The sequence below is a fragment of the Pectinophora gossypiella genome, chromosome 24 (assembly GCF_024362695.1).
Source record: "Pectinophora gossypiella chromosome 24, ilPecGoss1.1, whole genome shotgun sequence".
NCBI classification, from domain to species: Eukaryota; Metazoa; Arthropoda; class Insecta; order Lepidoptera; family Gelechiidae; genus Pectinophora; species Pectinophora gossypiella.
Window position 1 is genome coordinate 3,548,130 of NC_065427.1, and position 18,046 is coordinate 3,566,175.

General features: G+C 36.0%; 2 protein-coding genes across 4 annotated transcripts in view; one reads left to right on the plus strand and one right to left on the minus strand.

Moving 5' to 3' along the window:
• The window catches only part of LOC126377794 (ankyrin-2-like), an 82,014-nt gene extending 76,030 nt beyond the window's left edge, over positions 1-5,984 (plus strand). For all 3 annotated transcript variants that reach the window (XM_050025628.1, XM_050025629.1, XM_050025630.1), the window contains 3 exons: positions 61-217; positions 751-859; positions 3,543-5,984. In XM_050025628.1, coding sequence (XP_049881585.1) covers positions 61-217; positions 751-859; positions 3,543-3,603 — 327 coding nt within the window. In that variant the 3' untranslated portion in view covers positions 3,604-5,984. The remainder of the gene's footprint in view (positions 1-60; positions 218-750; positions 860-3,542) is intronic.
• Positions 5,985-11,551: 5,567 nt separating this feature from the next.
• Positions 11,552-18,046, minus strand: part of LOC126377954 (uncharacterized) — a 144,136-nt gene continuing 137,641 nt past the window's right edge. The window contains exons 12-19 of the mRNA XM_050025989.1: positions 17,414-17,532; positions 15,774-15,876; positions 15,639-15,702; positions 14,462-14,612; positions 13,565-13,615; positions 13,101-13,185; positions 12,467-12,544; positions 11,552-11,780 (exon numbers count right to left, since the gene is read on the minus strand). Of these exons, the coding sequence (XP_049881946.1) occupies positions 11,748-11,780; positions 12,467-12,544; positions 13,101-13,185; positions 13,565-13,615; positions 14,462-14,612; positions 15,639-15,702; positions 15,774-15,876; positions 17,414-17,532 (684 nt within the window). The 3' untranslated portion in view covers positions 11,552-11,747. The remainder of the gene's footprint in view (positions 11,781-12,466; positions 12,545-13,100; positions 13,186-13,564; positions 13,616-14,461; positions 14,613-15,638; positions 15,703-15,773; positions 15,877-17,413; positions 17,533-18,046) is intronic.

Consider the following 18,046-nt stretch of genomic DNA (forward strand, 5'->3'; position numbering starts at 1 on the left):
ATGTGTTTTTGTCCTACCTAAAACCAATTATTAATATTTCAACACAATTATCACGTGTAGGAGCTGGATGGCAGAGTCCCCAAGACCAAGGAGAGAACCATTATGTTCGACAGTACTGACACGCTCAGCGCAGTCAGTGGAGATGGCTCGGTGAAGGAGGCTGTAGTTGAGACTCCCGCACCGACCTTCTACATCGGAGATACACCTATTGTTCGAGGTACGCCAATTTTAAATTAAGATTGGTAATAAGCAGCATATTTCTTTCAGTGTAAAAACATGGATTTAATTAAAAAACTTTAAGTAAAAACTTTGAAACTTGTTGGAAAATGTGTAGTTTATTATGTGGATTACCGATTTAATTTAATGATTTACAATAGCCAAATTTCTACTGGATGACCGTGTTGCTGTATGTTTAAATGACGAACATACGTACGTGACGTATGTTGATGATGGGGATCTAATAAGCAAGCAAGCAATTTATCTATATTAGCAATAATGCAACTTGAGAAGTAGGAGCGTAACATAATGTCAACACGAATAGCAATGTTGCTTTTTTAGGTGAATTGCTTCAATGAGGCCTTTTAGCCCCCCTGAATACTTCGCGAAATGTTTTGGAATAATATTCTCAGAAGATTTTGGTTTAGTTCAAAAGTAGCTTATTTGTGGTGATTTATGTTTGAGTTATTCTTTATGTTATTTGTCGATAAGCAGTTCTGAAATAATAATAAATTATTTGTTTCCATATCACAGGGGACAGACCGGACGATGATGATCAACCACAGCCCCAGTTATCTGGGAGTTGTCCGGCATCTCTGCCACCAGTTACGCAGCCGTCGCCTCCCATACCTGCTCAGAGAAGGTATGATTAATGCTATATCATTCTTAGTAACTACAATTAATTAACCTCGTAACGCCGAAGCATAATTACGATTTCGAAGTAATAAACGACGGTGGTACCTTGAAAAGGACCAAATTTTTGTAGTCGTAAAGGCCGAGCACTTCAAGTACAAATTTTAAAGTGTTAGAGTTATCCGATCGGGTTCAAATTAAGTGGAGACCTATGTAAGGATGAATAGAAGACATTTTTGAAAAAAATACGTTTTTTTTTAGTTCTTCCAGAAGGACTCCCGGTTTGAGTCACTACTTTTAGTAAAATTTGAAAAATATTATTATTATAAAGGGTTATGTATTTTTTCATTAACATACATACCTATTTGTACGTCATAAATATGTGTATATACTTACATATTTAAATATAAAATAAGTAACGAGTTTTAGTTTTTATGATGTAGTTTGTGATTAGTCCCTCTGGAAGTACATTAGGTTTATATTATTAGGAAAAAAAAAATTCATGGTGTCAGTTTAGATCATCATTAGAAGGAAAAATGAAATAAAATGAAGACGGTAGTTTTTTTTAATCATAAGATCACGTAAGCAAGTCAGTCTATATCGGTATGATTTAATCACATATAACAATTTAAAAAACTTTTTGAAAAATATCCGGACATGACACCTAAAGTCCCTTGCAAAGGACTAAAAAAGTTTGCTTTCATATTGCTAACGATATCGATACAAAATTGATAAAATAACTATGTCATGTTGTTGATTATTATCTTACCTGCGATTTCTGAAAATAATGTGTATGAAAAACTACGAAATTCGATTATTAACTTGATTTTTTTTTTACCTCGTCGCCGTGTGCGCGCCATCTTTACCAATAAAATGACAAATTACGACAAGTGATACATATTTCTTTTTTATTAAAGCCACCTATTCACGAAATTGAATGAACTAGTTCATAGACAAAATACTTTTTTTCTCAATCGGCGCAAAGGTTTGAATTAAATTGACAGGCAAAGTTTTGGTACTTTTAAAAGTACCTTCGTTGATTATTAGAACAAACTATTTCAAAACCCTCGGCCTTTATGACTACAATTATTTGGTCCTTCTCAGAGGACCCCAGGGCTTACGAGGTTAAAACACATGTTGGCCCTGCTTCCTGCAGACACCTAATTTTATTTTAAGTTATACCTGTCATGAAAATGACAGATTGACAACTGTTAATTTTAAAATGAATGAATGAATAACCTGGATGAATCAAATAGGCATCTCACTTATATGCAACCCGTTTGACATGCGTAAAATTTTGAGTTGTTTTTCTGCCTATAATTGACGTATGTTCCATAAATGTTATGTCTGTCGATTTCCCATATCCTTTCCTTTTCGGCGGTTAAAAGAATGACAGGTATAACTTAAAATAAAATTAAATGGCGTATACTGGAATCTGAGCACATACCGGGATGAGAACCCGGTATTACGTGTTTTAAATGCGATAATAACCGCGTAAATCTCAAACAACTACAATTAATATCAATAAATAGCGTTTATAGTCTTGCAGTTAGCGCGTCCGGCTCTAGATTTGGAAGTTCTGGGTTCGATTCCCGGTTGGGACATTGTCTAAATGATCTTACAAGACCAAACGAGTTTGTTTATGACAGCGCGTTGAATCACGTTAATGTCCAAAACATGAACCCGTGATTTGAAAGGCACATTCAACCATTGGTCCTGGCTGCTATTTGTTTAATAGTTGTTCGGTACTTGAGCGAATATAGTGGCCTTATTTTTATATTATTAACAAAATTGAATGGAATGAATTCTAATGAAAGATTTAAAGTATTATTTTTTTAATTACATTGGGTTAATCGAATTATTATTAAATACTTCACGCACATTTATATCACAATCCTTCTTAATGTTGATTTATTGTCATCTTTCTTATTTATTTTAAATGTCACACGTTTCGCCACATTTCATTTTATTCATTTATTGTGTTTCACAATTGTATTATTAATTCCTGTGTTTTCGTTAGCATATTCAATATTACATTTATAAACGTTCAATACTTTTTTTGCTCCTTAAGTTTGTTTAATAACCATCACTGATTATGTTACGATTTTATTCATCCAGTTTATGATAATCAATATGTACCTATTTAATTAAACGATTCAATATTATTATTGCAGCTGCTATTGCTTAAGTCACTCCTCAGAAACGATCAGCAAATAGGTACACTACTTTGTAATGTATTGCTTCTTTTCCTTTATTTGCATCATCATTTTCATCTATAATCCCGCCATGTATTTGCTTTTTATTTTTTCTGTTTTGTTCAATAAAAGTGTGCAGTTTGTCAAAATTATTCAGGATTAAATAGCATTAAAAATAAATAAATAGAAGCATGAAGAGTGACAGTTTTGTGGTTTTGAAAACAGTAGATTCTTGTTGAAATTTCGCTGTTCGGGACTCATTTTAGTTTTTAAAGTTATCATTATCGAGTGAGAGCCCTCAGCGCTCCTCATTTCTCCGGCCAAGTAGTTAATATCATTTGCGGCAAATCTTCAAAAAAAGTTATCTTACTTTAGATTATTGGTAGCGATCTCGTCTCAAATGTGAAGTGTTTTATCGATCCCCAGTGAAATTTCTTTATGAATCTTACACGTAGAGGCAGTTTTACTCCTCAAACTAAATACATTTTTCTTTTACAGGTCGCTCACTACATTAACAAAATCCCCACCTTCTAGTTTAGATGAAGCTGCAAAGAAGTAATCTGTTTTTGTTATCTTTAAACTATTCCCTTCAAAATCCACTTCTAGACCATTAGATAGAGATAGATTTCTTTAAGAATTTCATTTGCTGTACTTCAAGATGCAAAATTTACATTTGCAGCTAATAGCGAGCTTTGAAACGATGCACTCTGTTGCTATCTTACTTACAAACGATGGATACGTCTTAAATAATATTCAATAACGGACATATTACTAACAAAATACTCATGTATTAAACTATGTAGTGAAATATCATTATGTATTAAACTTATTGTAATAGATTTAACGAAATTGGCGTTTAATGTACTCGTTTAAGAAGATCTATGAGCCACTTGCGCGTTCTAATGAAAATGTTCTCGACTATCTATTGAAATGACAAGTATCAATGATGACCCAAACATAATTCACCGTTGGTGCTCATAATATCAACAACGATTACTCTTTATACTGAAATTGACTTGTCAACTCTTGTTTTTGAACAAGAATTCTCGGGATTAAAAAAACAAGTCTTTCTATGAATTAAATTTATGAGAGATCATGTTGGATTCCGTGGTTTATATTCAAATGACTGGTTGAAATCAACCACAATCCAATTAGAGTTTTGGGAAGTATTTTGGTACTCACTTTTGTACTAAACTGTCGGTTTTTGAGCGACACTAGTCCAGGTTAGAACCTATAGACATCTTGAATAGCGCTTAGCTTAATCTAGTCTTCGAATCTGCTTATTCGATATGATGTTACACTAGTAGGATTATTAACTATTTGTAAGCTATCCTATAAGTAGATTTCTGACATTGTCAGTTTTGATACCTAAAGGCAATAAAATGGAGACATACCATCTCATCATTTTTGCAGACTGTCCTATTCACACACATACATAAATAAAATAGTGATAGGACAATTTCTAAAGAGGATCTAATCAGTTTTAACTCTTGCACAATTTCTTACATAAGTAGATAGATAGAAATACAAAATGTAGAATAAGCTTACAGCAATTGTTAGGATAAACGGTTGTTTGATATTAGACCTTAACCTATTATCCGTTTACCTTTTTTTCTAGAGCAACATCCTAACCACTTATATCTTCACCACGATTATATTTTATATAATTTTAATTCTACTGAATTCCATTCTAACACTACGTTCTTAGACCTTCTAAACTTCAGTTGTTCCTAACATTTTGCTATAGACTATAAATGTGTAATCATGTTAAATGATCTAGGGGGTTAAAAAGGCCACATCGAAGCAATCACCCCAGGGCTTGCTCACTTCCAATCTTATAATAATGTAATGTAACACACGAAGGGTATAAAGAACGTCCAATAGCTTTTGGACTACAAGAAATGAACGGTGATAATACACCGTCAACGATTTTGAGAGATCACATTACGGAGTCACTTTTTCATCACTCGTGATCATGCTATCACCAATGATTTTAAAATGGCTTTCGGGTTTTAGATCAACGTTGTTGATGGCGACAACTGTTAAGCTTAATAAAATAAGTGAAGGTTGAAGCGTTTTTCTATTGGATGAGACTGATGGAGGCTAAGTAAGAACTAGAAATTGTAAATTGAGATGGACAAGCTTAGCTAATTCACTTGCAGAAGCTGCTAAGAATGTTTTGATATCAACGTTGTTGTTCTGTAGGGCAACATGCCCAGCGTGCGCAAAATGCGCAACGTGATAAAATTTTGTCGATTGGTTCTAATATGTGGACCCAAATAAGTCATGTCGTTCTGTCAAAATACGATCAAAATCACGTGACACGAATGTTAGGGAAAAAACAAACTTATCGATTTCGACACAAATTATTGAAGCGATCGATAATTTTATCACGTTGCGTATGTTAGGCCTGTGGTCGAAGATTCGGCGTGGATAGCACACCACGGTGAGTCTTAAGGTTGAGTCAGCGTTGATTTGAAAAAACAGCTGATCGGAAGCAATCGTTTCATATCGGCATCTCAGTCCCTATGTCACTCATATGTATCGCTACGGTTTTCTGTATCAGCATAGTGTGGTGACCGTTTATTACGAGTGTGCACACTAGCAACCATGATACTGATATCGGCATCTCAGTGATACGAATCCAGTGATCGGATCACAAAGATGATACATATATGTGGATTCAGCTTTAGGGATCATTGCTTATTGTAACTATTTATAAATATAGTTAATTTTTTAAAGTCAGTGTGCTTAAGGAATTTGGTGTTAAGATTATATTATGCTAATGTCGAACGTTGCTACGCTGTGGTATTAAGTTTCAAAATCGATTAAGTTGCCCTGTTCAATTGTTTCCCGTTGTATTTGTAATATTGCTGAATATTCTATCGATTAAACTAAATATTATTGAATATTAAATAAAAACGATATGTCTCATATTTATTTTCTTGGTTTTATTGAAATAATACTACGTAAAGAACGGCAACTCTCCGCTCCCCACCAGCGGCTGAGCTAGGTTTACCTCGGTCTTACTTTAGTCTTCAATCGTATGGGCAGTGTCTGTATAAACGATATGTCTGTATAACTTACATTCATAATCCAAATGATAGGGTATTATTTAACTCTAGTCAAATAATAAGCCAATGTTTAAAATAATAAAACGAAATCTTCCAATATTTATTATTTATTAACAAAAAAATACAAAAATAAACTTAATAATTAATCATACAAAAACACAATTAAATGTTCCTTTCTAATTCACAGACTATTTGAACGGAGGCAATTTTGTGAATTTATTTTATTTATTTTTAATTTAATGAAAATTATGTTTTATTTATTTTTCACAAAAAAATATTGGCACATAATTTGCACGATGTTGTCAACAAAGAAAGAAACGAGGCATGAAAACTCTTCAAACAAGAAATCGCGAATAAATAGAATTCAACTAACAATTTACAGTAGGACGATTTCTCATTCAAATCATCTTCATAAACTTATATCTAGGAAAATGCTTATATTTATTATGGCATTTTGTAAAAGGGGTTTGGGTAAAAGTGGCTTGATTTTCTAAGTCTGCAGCCAGCTATGAAATTCACACAGTAGATAATATACAACAAAACAAAACTTTTTTGTTATTTGCATTTTTTGTCTAATGTGCATCGGAACCGAAAAAAATCAATAAATAAGACCAATTTAAAAATACAATATTTTCCCCCAGAAAATCCATTTTCGTAATAACTACAGTTTCAAAACTGCATATAAATCGACAATAGGATTGTCTATGACCGGACGCCTCATTAGCCTAGAGTACCGAACTCCTCGACCAATCGCATCTCGCCACGTTGCAATAGGTACCGTTATGGCCAGGCGGCGGCGGCGTGTGCGCGCTCACTCTCCGTTTGACTCTTGAGTTAAGCGCGTGCGTTTTTTGATCTTGTTTTCCTGTGTTTAACCTCAACGACCTTGCTTTTCCTTTCTGGACTCTGTGATTTCTATTTTGTTACCTGGAATTACGAACTGGACTACGTTTATCTTAAGTGATTTGGATTTGTAACATGGATGAAGGTAATGTTAGTGCTTCTTCGTGTATCAGCTGTCAACGAAGTTTAAACCGAATTGGTGGCACTTGCCGGAGGTCGGTGACTTTAACAGTTGACTTTATGCAGAACCACCAGTTTTTGATACCATACTGTGCTGAAGTTATTAACATACACCAGGTAAGTTATTGTTATAATAAGTGTATTTCCTGTTCTTATTTATTTGATTTGTGTTGTGTGCAATCACGTCTATCTATGTATAAGCGTAAGTATAGCTATTATAACTACATCACATCAATTTCATAGTGCAACTGTATCCGTGATACATTTCGATGATATAAAAAAAAAAGTTTATATTCAATTATTCTTATGAGAATAAATACGAGTCTATCTTTAAACCGATTTACAAGGTTCACAACTTTTGTTCAGCGAACTGTCAATATTGCAGTCGAATAATTGAGTGATAGTGGAGACGATTACCGTGTTAGTGTTAGGTACTAATATGTAGAATGACTCCCACTTTTATTTCCCCATGGTAAAATCATATTTAGATATCCTTTTTTTTTACAGTTTAATGGGGATGAACGAATATGTCGACCATGCTTTCAGCGTGCTCAGCGGCGCTTCCAAAACAATGAAGAAGTTGCTCGACAGCAACCAACTCATTCTGATCAACATCAACCAACACAAGAGAGCAGAGATGAAACAATCCAAGACGATTCCACCAACGCACATCATTCCGTACAACAACCTGCTCTTCTTGTACAAGATCAAGCTGTGCAAGTTAATAGAGTGCAAATGGTGGAAATACCCGGATATACACGAGCGCCGTTTAATTGTCAAATATGTATTTATGCAAATTGCAGTAATATAAATCTGCAAAGAATTCATGTTGATTTGAGAGCCACATTACTTCACGAAAAATCATTTTATATTCCACGTGGGTCACGAGTATGTGAGGAGCATTTTAACTCAGTATGGCACGACATTGAAACTAATACACGCAGTGTACGAAACAGCTTTTCAGTGTCAATGACAAAAGACATGATGGACATTTTAAGAAAACGCAAGATTTTTTTAGACTTTGACAAACCATCTTTGATTCAGGATAGTGTATTTCGTTATTATATAGGATTTTCGAAACAACAATTTAACGAAATACTTCAAAGCACGCCTAATATAACACGGCGACACAAAAAAAAGGCAGGAACGGCCCTTGCAACATTATTGGCCAAGCTTCATACTGGTGAATCTAATGAGCGACTGTCTACAATTTTCAAGATGAGCAGGAAGACTTTTGAAAAGACAATGCGCCTGGTAAGAGAAGATTTGATGGCAGAGTTTGTTCCGCAGCATTTGGGTTATGACCACTTAACAAGAAATGAAGTTATATCTCGATGTTTATCGATTCCAAATGCTTTATTCGGAAATCCTGAAGCCCCGTTATCACAACGAAAGGCCATAGTTATACTTGATGGGACTTACATTTATCTGCAAAAAAGCAGTAACTATTATTTTCAAAGGAAATCGTATAGCCTGCACAAATTCCGTCATTTATTAAAACCATTCTTAATAGTTTGCCCTGACGGCCATATTATTAATATATATGGTTTATATGAAGCCACAAAATCCGATGCGACCATTCTTACTGAAATAATGCGCAGCCAAATTGACCCATTTCATTGGTTTTTTAATGAAGGTGATGTCCTGATTTTGGACAGAGGATTTCGGGATAGCATCGATGAAGTAGAATCTTGTGGTTACCTTACATACATGCCCACCTCAAAAGATGAGACGGAACATCAACTGACTGTTTTACAGGCGAATGAATCAAGACAAGTAACAATGTGCCGCTGGGTTGTGGAAACAATAAATGGAAGACTAAAAAATCAGTTTCGCCAATTACGAGCACAAACCTTTAATCTAGCAGCTCCTCACTTGTTAGATGATATAAAAATAGCCGGATCATTATTAAATGCATTCGGTGCACCTTTGAGTGATCATTATCTAGCCAATGAAATTATAGGTCAAATAAGCCTAAGGTTTGGCAATCGGAATCGTCTAAGTGAATATGTCTTAGACAACAACATTAACAGACGACGGGCTCATTTTGATGTTATAAACGCTGCAAACCTTGGTGGTGACGAGTTTCCAATTTTAAGTATGGATGACCTCATTATTTATGCCCTGGGCACGTATCAAATACAGCAGGCTCGTAGTTATTATGGGGAACATATGAAAAACGGGACGTATATCATAGAAATATATAAAGAACCCAATCTGGAAGATTTCGCGAATGATAATCTTGATTGTAATGATCCGTGGCTATTAAGAGGAAGAATCCAATCAAGACATGTATCAAGTCGAATATACTATGTATACATTTTGTTAGAACGAGGGCTTCAAGGCCGGGATGCGATTTTAGGCCATTATTGCTCGTGTATTGTAGGGAAAAGAACATTAGGTTGCTGTTCTCATGTGATGTCTATTGTTTGGTATTTGGGATGGGGTAGGCATCAGGCCAACCTGTCTCCTCCAGCTCAATTTTTAGACTTAGTAATCAGACATGATATAGAGAATGAACCATATGAAGAAGAAAATGAGAGCTGAAATAAAACGCTTATTTAAATGACAGGGTAAGATTATATAAATACTATATTTCGCGTGGTTTGCTCGCTGCTACAGCAGCTCGCGTGTCCTGTATTTGTTCGAAACTTTGTATGGCGGCCATCTTGTTTTCCGCCAAATGTTTTTTTTACCTGGTTCCGGGAAAATCAAAAAGTTCCAGATGCGATAGGTTTGCCAGACCGTAGGGTGTCTCCCTGATGCGGAGCAGTTTTTGGAGACTAAAAAGTATTTCCATATTAAAGTTGACTTTTCGATCACATTCTTCTACGTCATTTTTTCCCCCGATGTATTTTCTAAAAAAACACAATTTTGTATGGCGGTCATCTTGTTTATCCGCCATTTTGTTTTTTTTTTCAATAGCGATTAGATTGGACCAAGAATTAAATAGGTTTCGTGAAAAAAGAATCGTTCCAGGTGCGATAGCATTTCCAGGCCGTAGAGTGTCTCCCTGATGCGGAGCAGTTTTCCAAGATCTAGAAGTTTTCTCATACTCACTGGGAGGTCCCGATCATACCCCCTTACATAATTTTTACCCCCCGGCGCTCCTTCTGGGAGAACAACTATGTCAGTCAGTCAGTCAATAGATAAATGGGTCTCCAGCTATTATAGTATAAAAAAGATTCTATATAAAGGGTGTTAGTAGTATAATAATAGCTTTATATAATATAACTAGATGTCGCGTGGTTCGCTCGCTGCTGAAGCAGCACGCGTGTCCTGAGTTTGGTCGAGCTTGCCCCACCTACCACTTTGTATGGCGGCCATCTTGCTTTTCCGCCATTTTGTTTTTTTTTACACCGGCGAAAACCAAAACGTTCCAGGTGTGATAATGTTTGCTAGGCTGTAGGGTGTCCACCTAATGCGGAGCAGTTTTCAAAGATGACGTTCCGATCACACCCCTATACATCATTTTATCCCTAGACATTTTCTGGAAAAACTCTATTTTGTATGGCGGCCATCTTGTTTTTCCGCCATTTTGTTTTTTTTTCGCCGGCGATTGGATTTGACCAAGATTTAAATATGTTGTGCGAAAAAAAATGCTCCAGGTTTTATAGTTTTGCCAGACCCTAGGGTGCCGCCCTGTTGCGGAGCAGTTTTCAAAGATCGAAAAGTATTTTTATACTCAAAAAGACGTTCCAATTACAACCCCACACACAGTTTTTACCCACCCACGGGACATTTTCTGGAAACATAAAATGTTGTATGGCGGCCATCTTGTTTTTCCGCCATTTTGTTTTTTTTTTACCTGCGATTGAATTTGACTAAGAATTAAATAGGTTTTGTGAAAGAAGAATCGTTCCAAGCGCGATAGTTTTGCCAGACTATAGGGTGCCTCCCTGATGTGGAGCAGTTTTCTAAGATCTGGAAGTTTTCCCATACTCACCGGGAAGTCCAGATTACAGCCCCATACATGATTTTTACCCCCGATGCTCCTTCTGGGAGAACAATTATGTCAGTGAGTGAGTCAGTGGGTCTCTAGCTATATATAGTATAGTAAATAGTAAAAGTAAATAGTAATAATAATAATTATTATTGATAGTTCAATTAAACAACATGCTATCTGTTTTTTATAGGTTTATCTTGTCGCTTTGTTTCTGAATAGGTCGAAATATGCGTAAAAGCAAGTAATCTGCTATAAAAATGTTGATTTAATAATAAAATCTTAAGTTTGCACACCATGACTTCGACTTTAAATGACTCAGCTCCGATGTATCTTTGAGCTGTTTTTTTTTTACAGCCAGTTATCTTTAATAATGTACTAATAAAAAGCAATAACAATTTGAGTGGCCGCTAAAAAAAAAATTCAAGCCAACCCCCGAACAAATTTACCCAAACCCCTTTGTTCATATTTATGTTGCAGAAAACAATAAGATTCATCCAATTTTATAAGCATTGAACTTATGTTAAAAAATAAATAGAGAATAAATTAAAGATTTCGCTTTGGTGGTATGATTGATGCCACTAGGTTCGAAGTTAAAAGTAGTTTCAGTGTAATATTAGCAGAGTAATACTTGATAAAATTACATGATATATGACTTGATCTTCACAGGGAGTCGAACTCTGATACATCGCTAGTCTGAAAAGTAAGCAAAAGGGGTATTGAGCAAGTAGAACTTATTAGTAGAAATTATATACAAGTGCAAATCAATAATAAAATAATAATAGATATTGACACAAAAAAGGAAGTGAAAATTAAATCTAAACTTTATTAAAAACTGGCCATTAACAATTTACTTAGTTTAAAGTAAATAAAAAATATAGTACTGCATTAATATATAATAAAGAATGAAATTGACGCAGTTGAGAAAAATAATTTACTTTATAATATAGTAGCGGATGAAGATAATGGGCTCACAATCTGGAGGTCCAGGTTCAATATCCGAAGGGGACACTATCGAAAACTTTATGAAACTGTTCTTTGGTTTTGAAATTGCGGGCTGAATCACCTGGTTGTCCGAAAAAGTAAGATGATTCCGTGCTTTGGAAGAAACCAAGTGCCTCCAGCGTAGTGGAGTATGCTCCATACCCATTTCAGTTGATTGTGGGGAGGCCTGTGCCCGGCAGTGAGACGTACATAGGCTGTTTGTGTTTTGCTTTATTAAAGATGGTATAAAAAGGGATAGACATAAGCCTGCAATGCAAACAGAGCCAAGAAAGTGGGAACATTTTCCCACTTTCTTGGCTCTGTTTGTTTGCCATAACGTGCTTGTAGTTTTTTTGGCTCTATTATGCAGCAATCAATAAAGAGTGCTCGATACATACAAGGTCCGGTTTATAGAGGTGGACGTGCGGCAGCAAGAATGTGGAGCCCAGGTCCCGTTCAGCCATCGTATTGGCCTCCTGCATGCAACAGTGGGGTTACTTACAGTGCTGGTGGTTGTAACAGATATAGGGTAAGGTAAGAAAAGGTAGGGTAAGGTAAGAAAAGGTAGGGAAAGTTAAGATAGGGTAAGGTAAGAATCGGTAGGATCGGGTAATTTAAGGTAGGGTAAGGTAAGAAAAGAAAGTGTAACGTGTGCATAGGACAATTTGTGGTCAAGGTGAAACAATATATAGAAAGGTTAGGTATAATAATCAGCTGTGAGTATCGTACATATGTTCATACAGTGTTCAAAAGTGAAAATCGAAAAGGTATTAAAAAGTCTTCGACGTTGATGAATACATTGATTAGTCCAAAATGGCGGACTGGTGTACAATACCTATACGTAGAGTGTCCAAAGAAAATATTTGACTCGGACAGGACTAGAACCCGCAGATCTTGTCAAGTCGGGACGAGGGTATTAACCATTAAACCTCCTCCTGTCCATGCGAAATTCTTACGATCGTATCGGCATTAAGCCGGCGCCGGCGGCATCTATCTAGAATATTGAGTACATACTAATATAAAATCAATTACCTGATGAGTTAATCGCGTGGATGACGCAGCCCTCCCTGTGCTAGCTGGTAAGGTCCCACCAACCGACCTTGCTTCCGATAAGGTCCTGGAATTTTAGAAATCAGAAATCAGAATCATTTATTCAACGTAATTATCATGGATAAACTTGTTGAAGGTCAATGTAACATTTTTGAATTTAAGTATGTCATTTCGCAAGGTGTTATGGCTGAGGAGAAATGACAAGAAACTGCAACTGCAACACATCTTTTAAAAACCAATAAGGGTATACATTACAAGTTTTTTAATTATTGCGACTATAAAAAAGATACAAGGGGCTATGCAATTTTAATGGACAAATTAAAATAGACTAAGAACAGGCATTTAAATATGTAGTGAATGAATTTGAAGAAGATGAATTTTATGTCAGAGAATTTCAAAAATATTGACGAGTATTTTTGAGTATTCCTGGTGATGATGATACTCACAATTCACCAATCCGCCTTTCTGCGTCTGTCCACTCAGACAAATCTTCTTGACTGTAACAAAATAATTAAGTATACTTTATTGAGCACAAAGAAGACGAGGAAAAATATAAAAATACACAACAGGTTTATCGAATAGAGATACATGACGAGACGTGACTTATTGTAGATTTGCCGCAGATGGCATTAACTACTTGGCCGGACAAATGGGGAGCGCTGAAGGCTCTCACCCGGTACAACGTTTAAGACAACAGGTCTGAGGGTGGGCACCCCAGTTGGGCGCGAACCTCGGCTCAGGGCGTCGTCTGAGAGGAAAAATATTTGAAAGAATTAATCGACCCTAATGGGTCGATAGCGATAAGCGCTGATTGGGGGAAATCGGCGATCACGCTGGCGGGGTTGGTGTCAGGGTCCTGAAGCAACATTGAACGGAATCTTATCTCTTCAATAAAAGTAGAAAACTCAACCATTTGAAAGAGATCTATACAGGTTGTAAGAAGCTGCAGTAGTTTTAGGCGGATGAGACATTTGTTATGTAAAAATTGACGATTCAAAGTGTAACTATGTTACCTACTGAATAAAGATTATTAGATTATTTTTGAATTTGAATTTGAATTTGAAGATCTTTGAATTTAACAACATAAAAAATGGTATCACGCCTTTATCCCCGCCAGCTATGTTAATTCGCGAGTTATGGCGAGGTATGCCAAATATTCACAACATTGGGTAAGTATCTGTTCGGGTGAGAGCCCTCAGCGCTCCCCATTTGTCCGGCCAAATAGTTAATGCCACTTGCGGGAATTCTACAATAAGTCACGTCAAAAAAGTAAGTAGATAAGTAAGAGCGTACTTTCTACCAAGTCAGTCATTAACAGGCATTATTTTATTTTCGTATATTACCTGTAAGATTTCCTAAGCGAGTCAAAGTGCGCTAGCTCAGCTTCTAAATCGTTCTTGTTGATGGAAGACACATCGTCACGATCTTCCTTCATAGTAGCTTCATCCGGTCTGATGGTTGTTGATACTTTAAAACCAGCTGATACTAGAGCTCCTAAAACAATGGCATTGGGAATGTTGATAAAATATTATATTTTTAATGTGGTCTCTTCAATTATAAAGATGCTTATACAGATATCATGTAAGTATTATGTTAGGAACGTGCATAGTCCTCGTTTTATTTAAGTTTCGAACAAGTCCATCTCGTAAATAACGTAACAAAATCTTTATTAAGAAAATAAAAGAACTTCTAATTAATAAATGTTCTTACAGCACTAGTGAATTCCTTGATGATACTGATGTTACTATTTGAAAAGCTTCCTTCTCTCTTTTAAACTTCTATTTTGTTGTGCCCGAAAGGCTCTGTGATGTGAAACTCATTACAAACTTGTTCATAGTATGCAAATAAAGAATATTGAAATGAAATATTGAATTAAATTATAGTAAGTATATAATACACTCAGTATACCTAATAGGATGATAGAAAAGTATGTGTGAATTTTGAAGAAGTTCGTCAGAAATCTAGAGATGGTACTATTAAACAGAATGACCAAATCAGTACAATTAATGATTATATTTCAAGAAAGATAACATTTTACAATAGCCCTAAAGCAATAAGAATTAGGTCTGTCCGAGTACGCTAGTGTTGTGACATTCATTAGCATAGTGATAAATAAGTCGAGATTAAGTCGATCTCTTTTCTATCTAATAGTATTACATAAGTAGGAATTTGGAAGACAATCTACCTAATATATTTTTTTCTAATTAATCATGGTTAGTTTTTTTTTAGTATTTATTGTCCTACATTTACATATTTTAAAAAGAGTGATCCCATCTTCTACTGCATTATGGAGATTACGACCTTAGTCAATTAAAACCTTAACCACCTTACAAATAAAAAATAAACTAGGGATGAAAGTGGGTTTAAGTATTTGACAGCCAAGCAAAATGTAATCCAATTATCATACAATTCGACTGAACTTTGCATGGCTGTCAAATACTTAAACCCACGTTCGTCCCTGGTTTATTTTTTATTTGTAAGGTGGTAGGTATCTAATATGAGAATTGAATACATTATTACCTTGTTTATTATGTCTGTCCTTATTACCGCTGTATGAAGACTCCATACTATGCTTTCTCCTCATCTGTAAAAATAGACCAATAATCAATCCATCTGAATCACTATCTGAGTGTTATATTAACATCAGCTACTTACCTCATCATTGTTGCTTAGCTGAACAGCTCCTGACTCCAAATAGCTGATCAGTTTTGCTTCACTACTCAATTCCAAACTCTTCTTTCTCGATATGTTTTCTCGGCTGTAATATTAAAAGGAATATTTTTGAGTTGTGACAATATTTTTATTTGTGTTCTTCTGTTTGTGTTAAAACTACTGAGTTAACTGTACTTAGTCAATACAATATAATAAAACTTATACCACCAACACGCTGTTACAGAGTTGCAAATGGATTTATGTCCTTACTTATAATCGCTAACTTATAGATGGATCATCATCACCAGCCCATTAACGTCCCCACTGCTGGGGCACGGGCCTTCCCTATGGATGGATAGGGAGATCGGGCATAACCACCAATCCGCACTGAGCCCGCGTGGTGGTTTAAGGCCCGATCTCCCTATCCATCCATAGATGGATACAATCATTATTTATTACTTAAAGTTTTAATATAACATATTTAAACGATGTGTACCTGAGAGGCCTCCCTGTGGTCCTAATGTGGGGAGGGGGGGGATTCGTGTAGGTTATATTATCGAATATGTCTAGTACGACGGTGACGGCGTTACGACTCACTACCTATCAAGTTGGTCTAAGTTATCGTGAGCAGAAATCAGAAATCAGAATCATTTATTCAACGTAATTATCATGGATAAACTTGTTGAAGGTCAATGTAACATTTTTGAATTTACGTCATTTCGCAAGGTGTTATGGCTGAGGAGAAGAAATGACAAGAAACTGCAACAGCAACACATCTTTTAAAAACCAATGAGGATATACATTACAAGTTATTTAATAACTAGAGGAACACATTCAATACCAGACATTTTTATCATTTAGGTAGTCATTAATCTTATAATAAGCTTTTTTACATAAAGTAAGCTTCACGTGAGCTTTAAATTTATTTTCTGACAAATTTAAAATATTATCTGGTATTTTATTGTAAAAACGTATACATAACCCCAAAAAAGATGAATTTAATTTACTTAATCTAGAATTTTGAATAGCAATTTTATGTCTATTTCTTGTATTGTAAGTATGCCTTTTACAGTTTCTCGGAAGGAGAGATAAGTTTTTACGTACATACATAATGTTTTCATATATATATTGACTTGCGACCGTCAGTTTGTGTATTTTAACGCGCAACACGTAACGGTCAACATGAACGGCAACGTCGGCAACGTTGCACAACAGCGCGCGACGTTGCCAGATGAAACGCAACATGTCGCGCGGCTTGTTGTTTGTTTAGAAAGCATCGTTAGTTGAGCAATTGTTGTTGAGTAAAGACGTGACGCGCAACAACACCAGGGAGGTTAAAATGGCTACATCGAAGCAATTCATCTAAGAAATCATTATTGCTTTTTGGCATTTGTTTGTATTGCGCACTTACTTTTACATGTGCAAATGTCAAATTGCAATATTGCTTTTTTAGATTAACTGCTTGGATGTGGCCTTTTTCACCCCTCAGTTCTTCTGGCGACATTTTGTCAAGCGCCAGACGTGTAAGTATTAGATGCGTAGACAGACAATATTGTTAAACAAAAGTTCTGCGCTAACTTTCAACACGTTTGGCAACATGTTGTGCAACATGTCGGAGGAACATTTGTTGGTGATGAAGGTACCTGTCAGAATGGTGTGGATGAAGCCGTGCGCGCGGGATCATGACGGCCGGCGCCGGCACAGGCGGTGGGTCGTGCGCCGGCGGCTCAGACATTACACACTTCTTGCCTGCTGACGTGCGCTGGAAGTAAAAAACCGTGATGATTCCCGATGGGGACATTGTCGAAATCACTTTGTGAGACTGGCCTTTCGGAAGGCATGCTAAGTCGTTAGTCCCGGGATACTAGCTCAAACACCTCCACTAACCCGCAGTGGAGCAGCGTGGTGGAGTATACTCTGGTCGATTGAGGGGAGGCCTGTCTCCAGCAGTGGGACGTATGTAAGCTATGTATGTTTTATGTATTTTATAAACCATAAGGTTGTTTGAAAGACACAGACAGACAACTTTTAACAGTGAAGCCACTTTTGCACACTCTGGTTTAAGTTTTCGTTGTACTCGTAAATGTGTGTGCAATAGAGTTAATGCATTTATTAATAATTCTACAATGTTCAGAACGAACGAAAGTGAAACACTTATTGTTATTGAATAACGCCACATATCGTACTTAATACTTAAGACACAATATCTACGTAAGTACTTAAGTATCTGTGTTTTTGTCGCCAACCTAATCTCTGATTTGTCTACATACCAGACT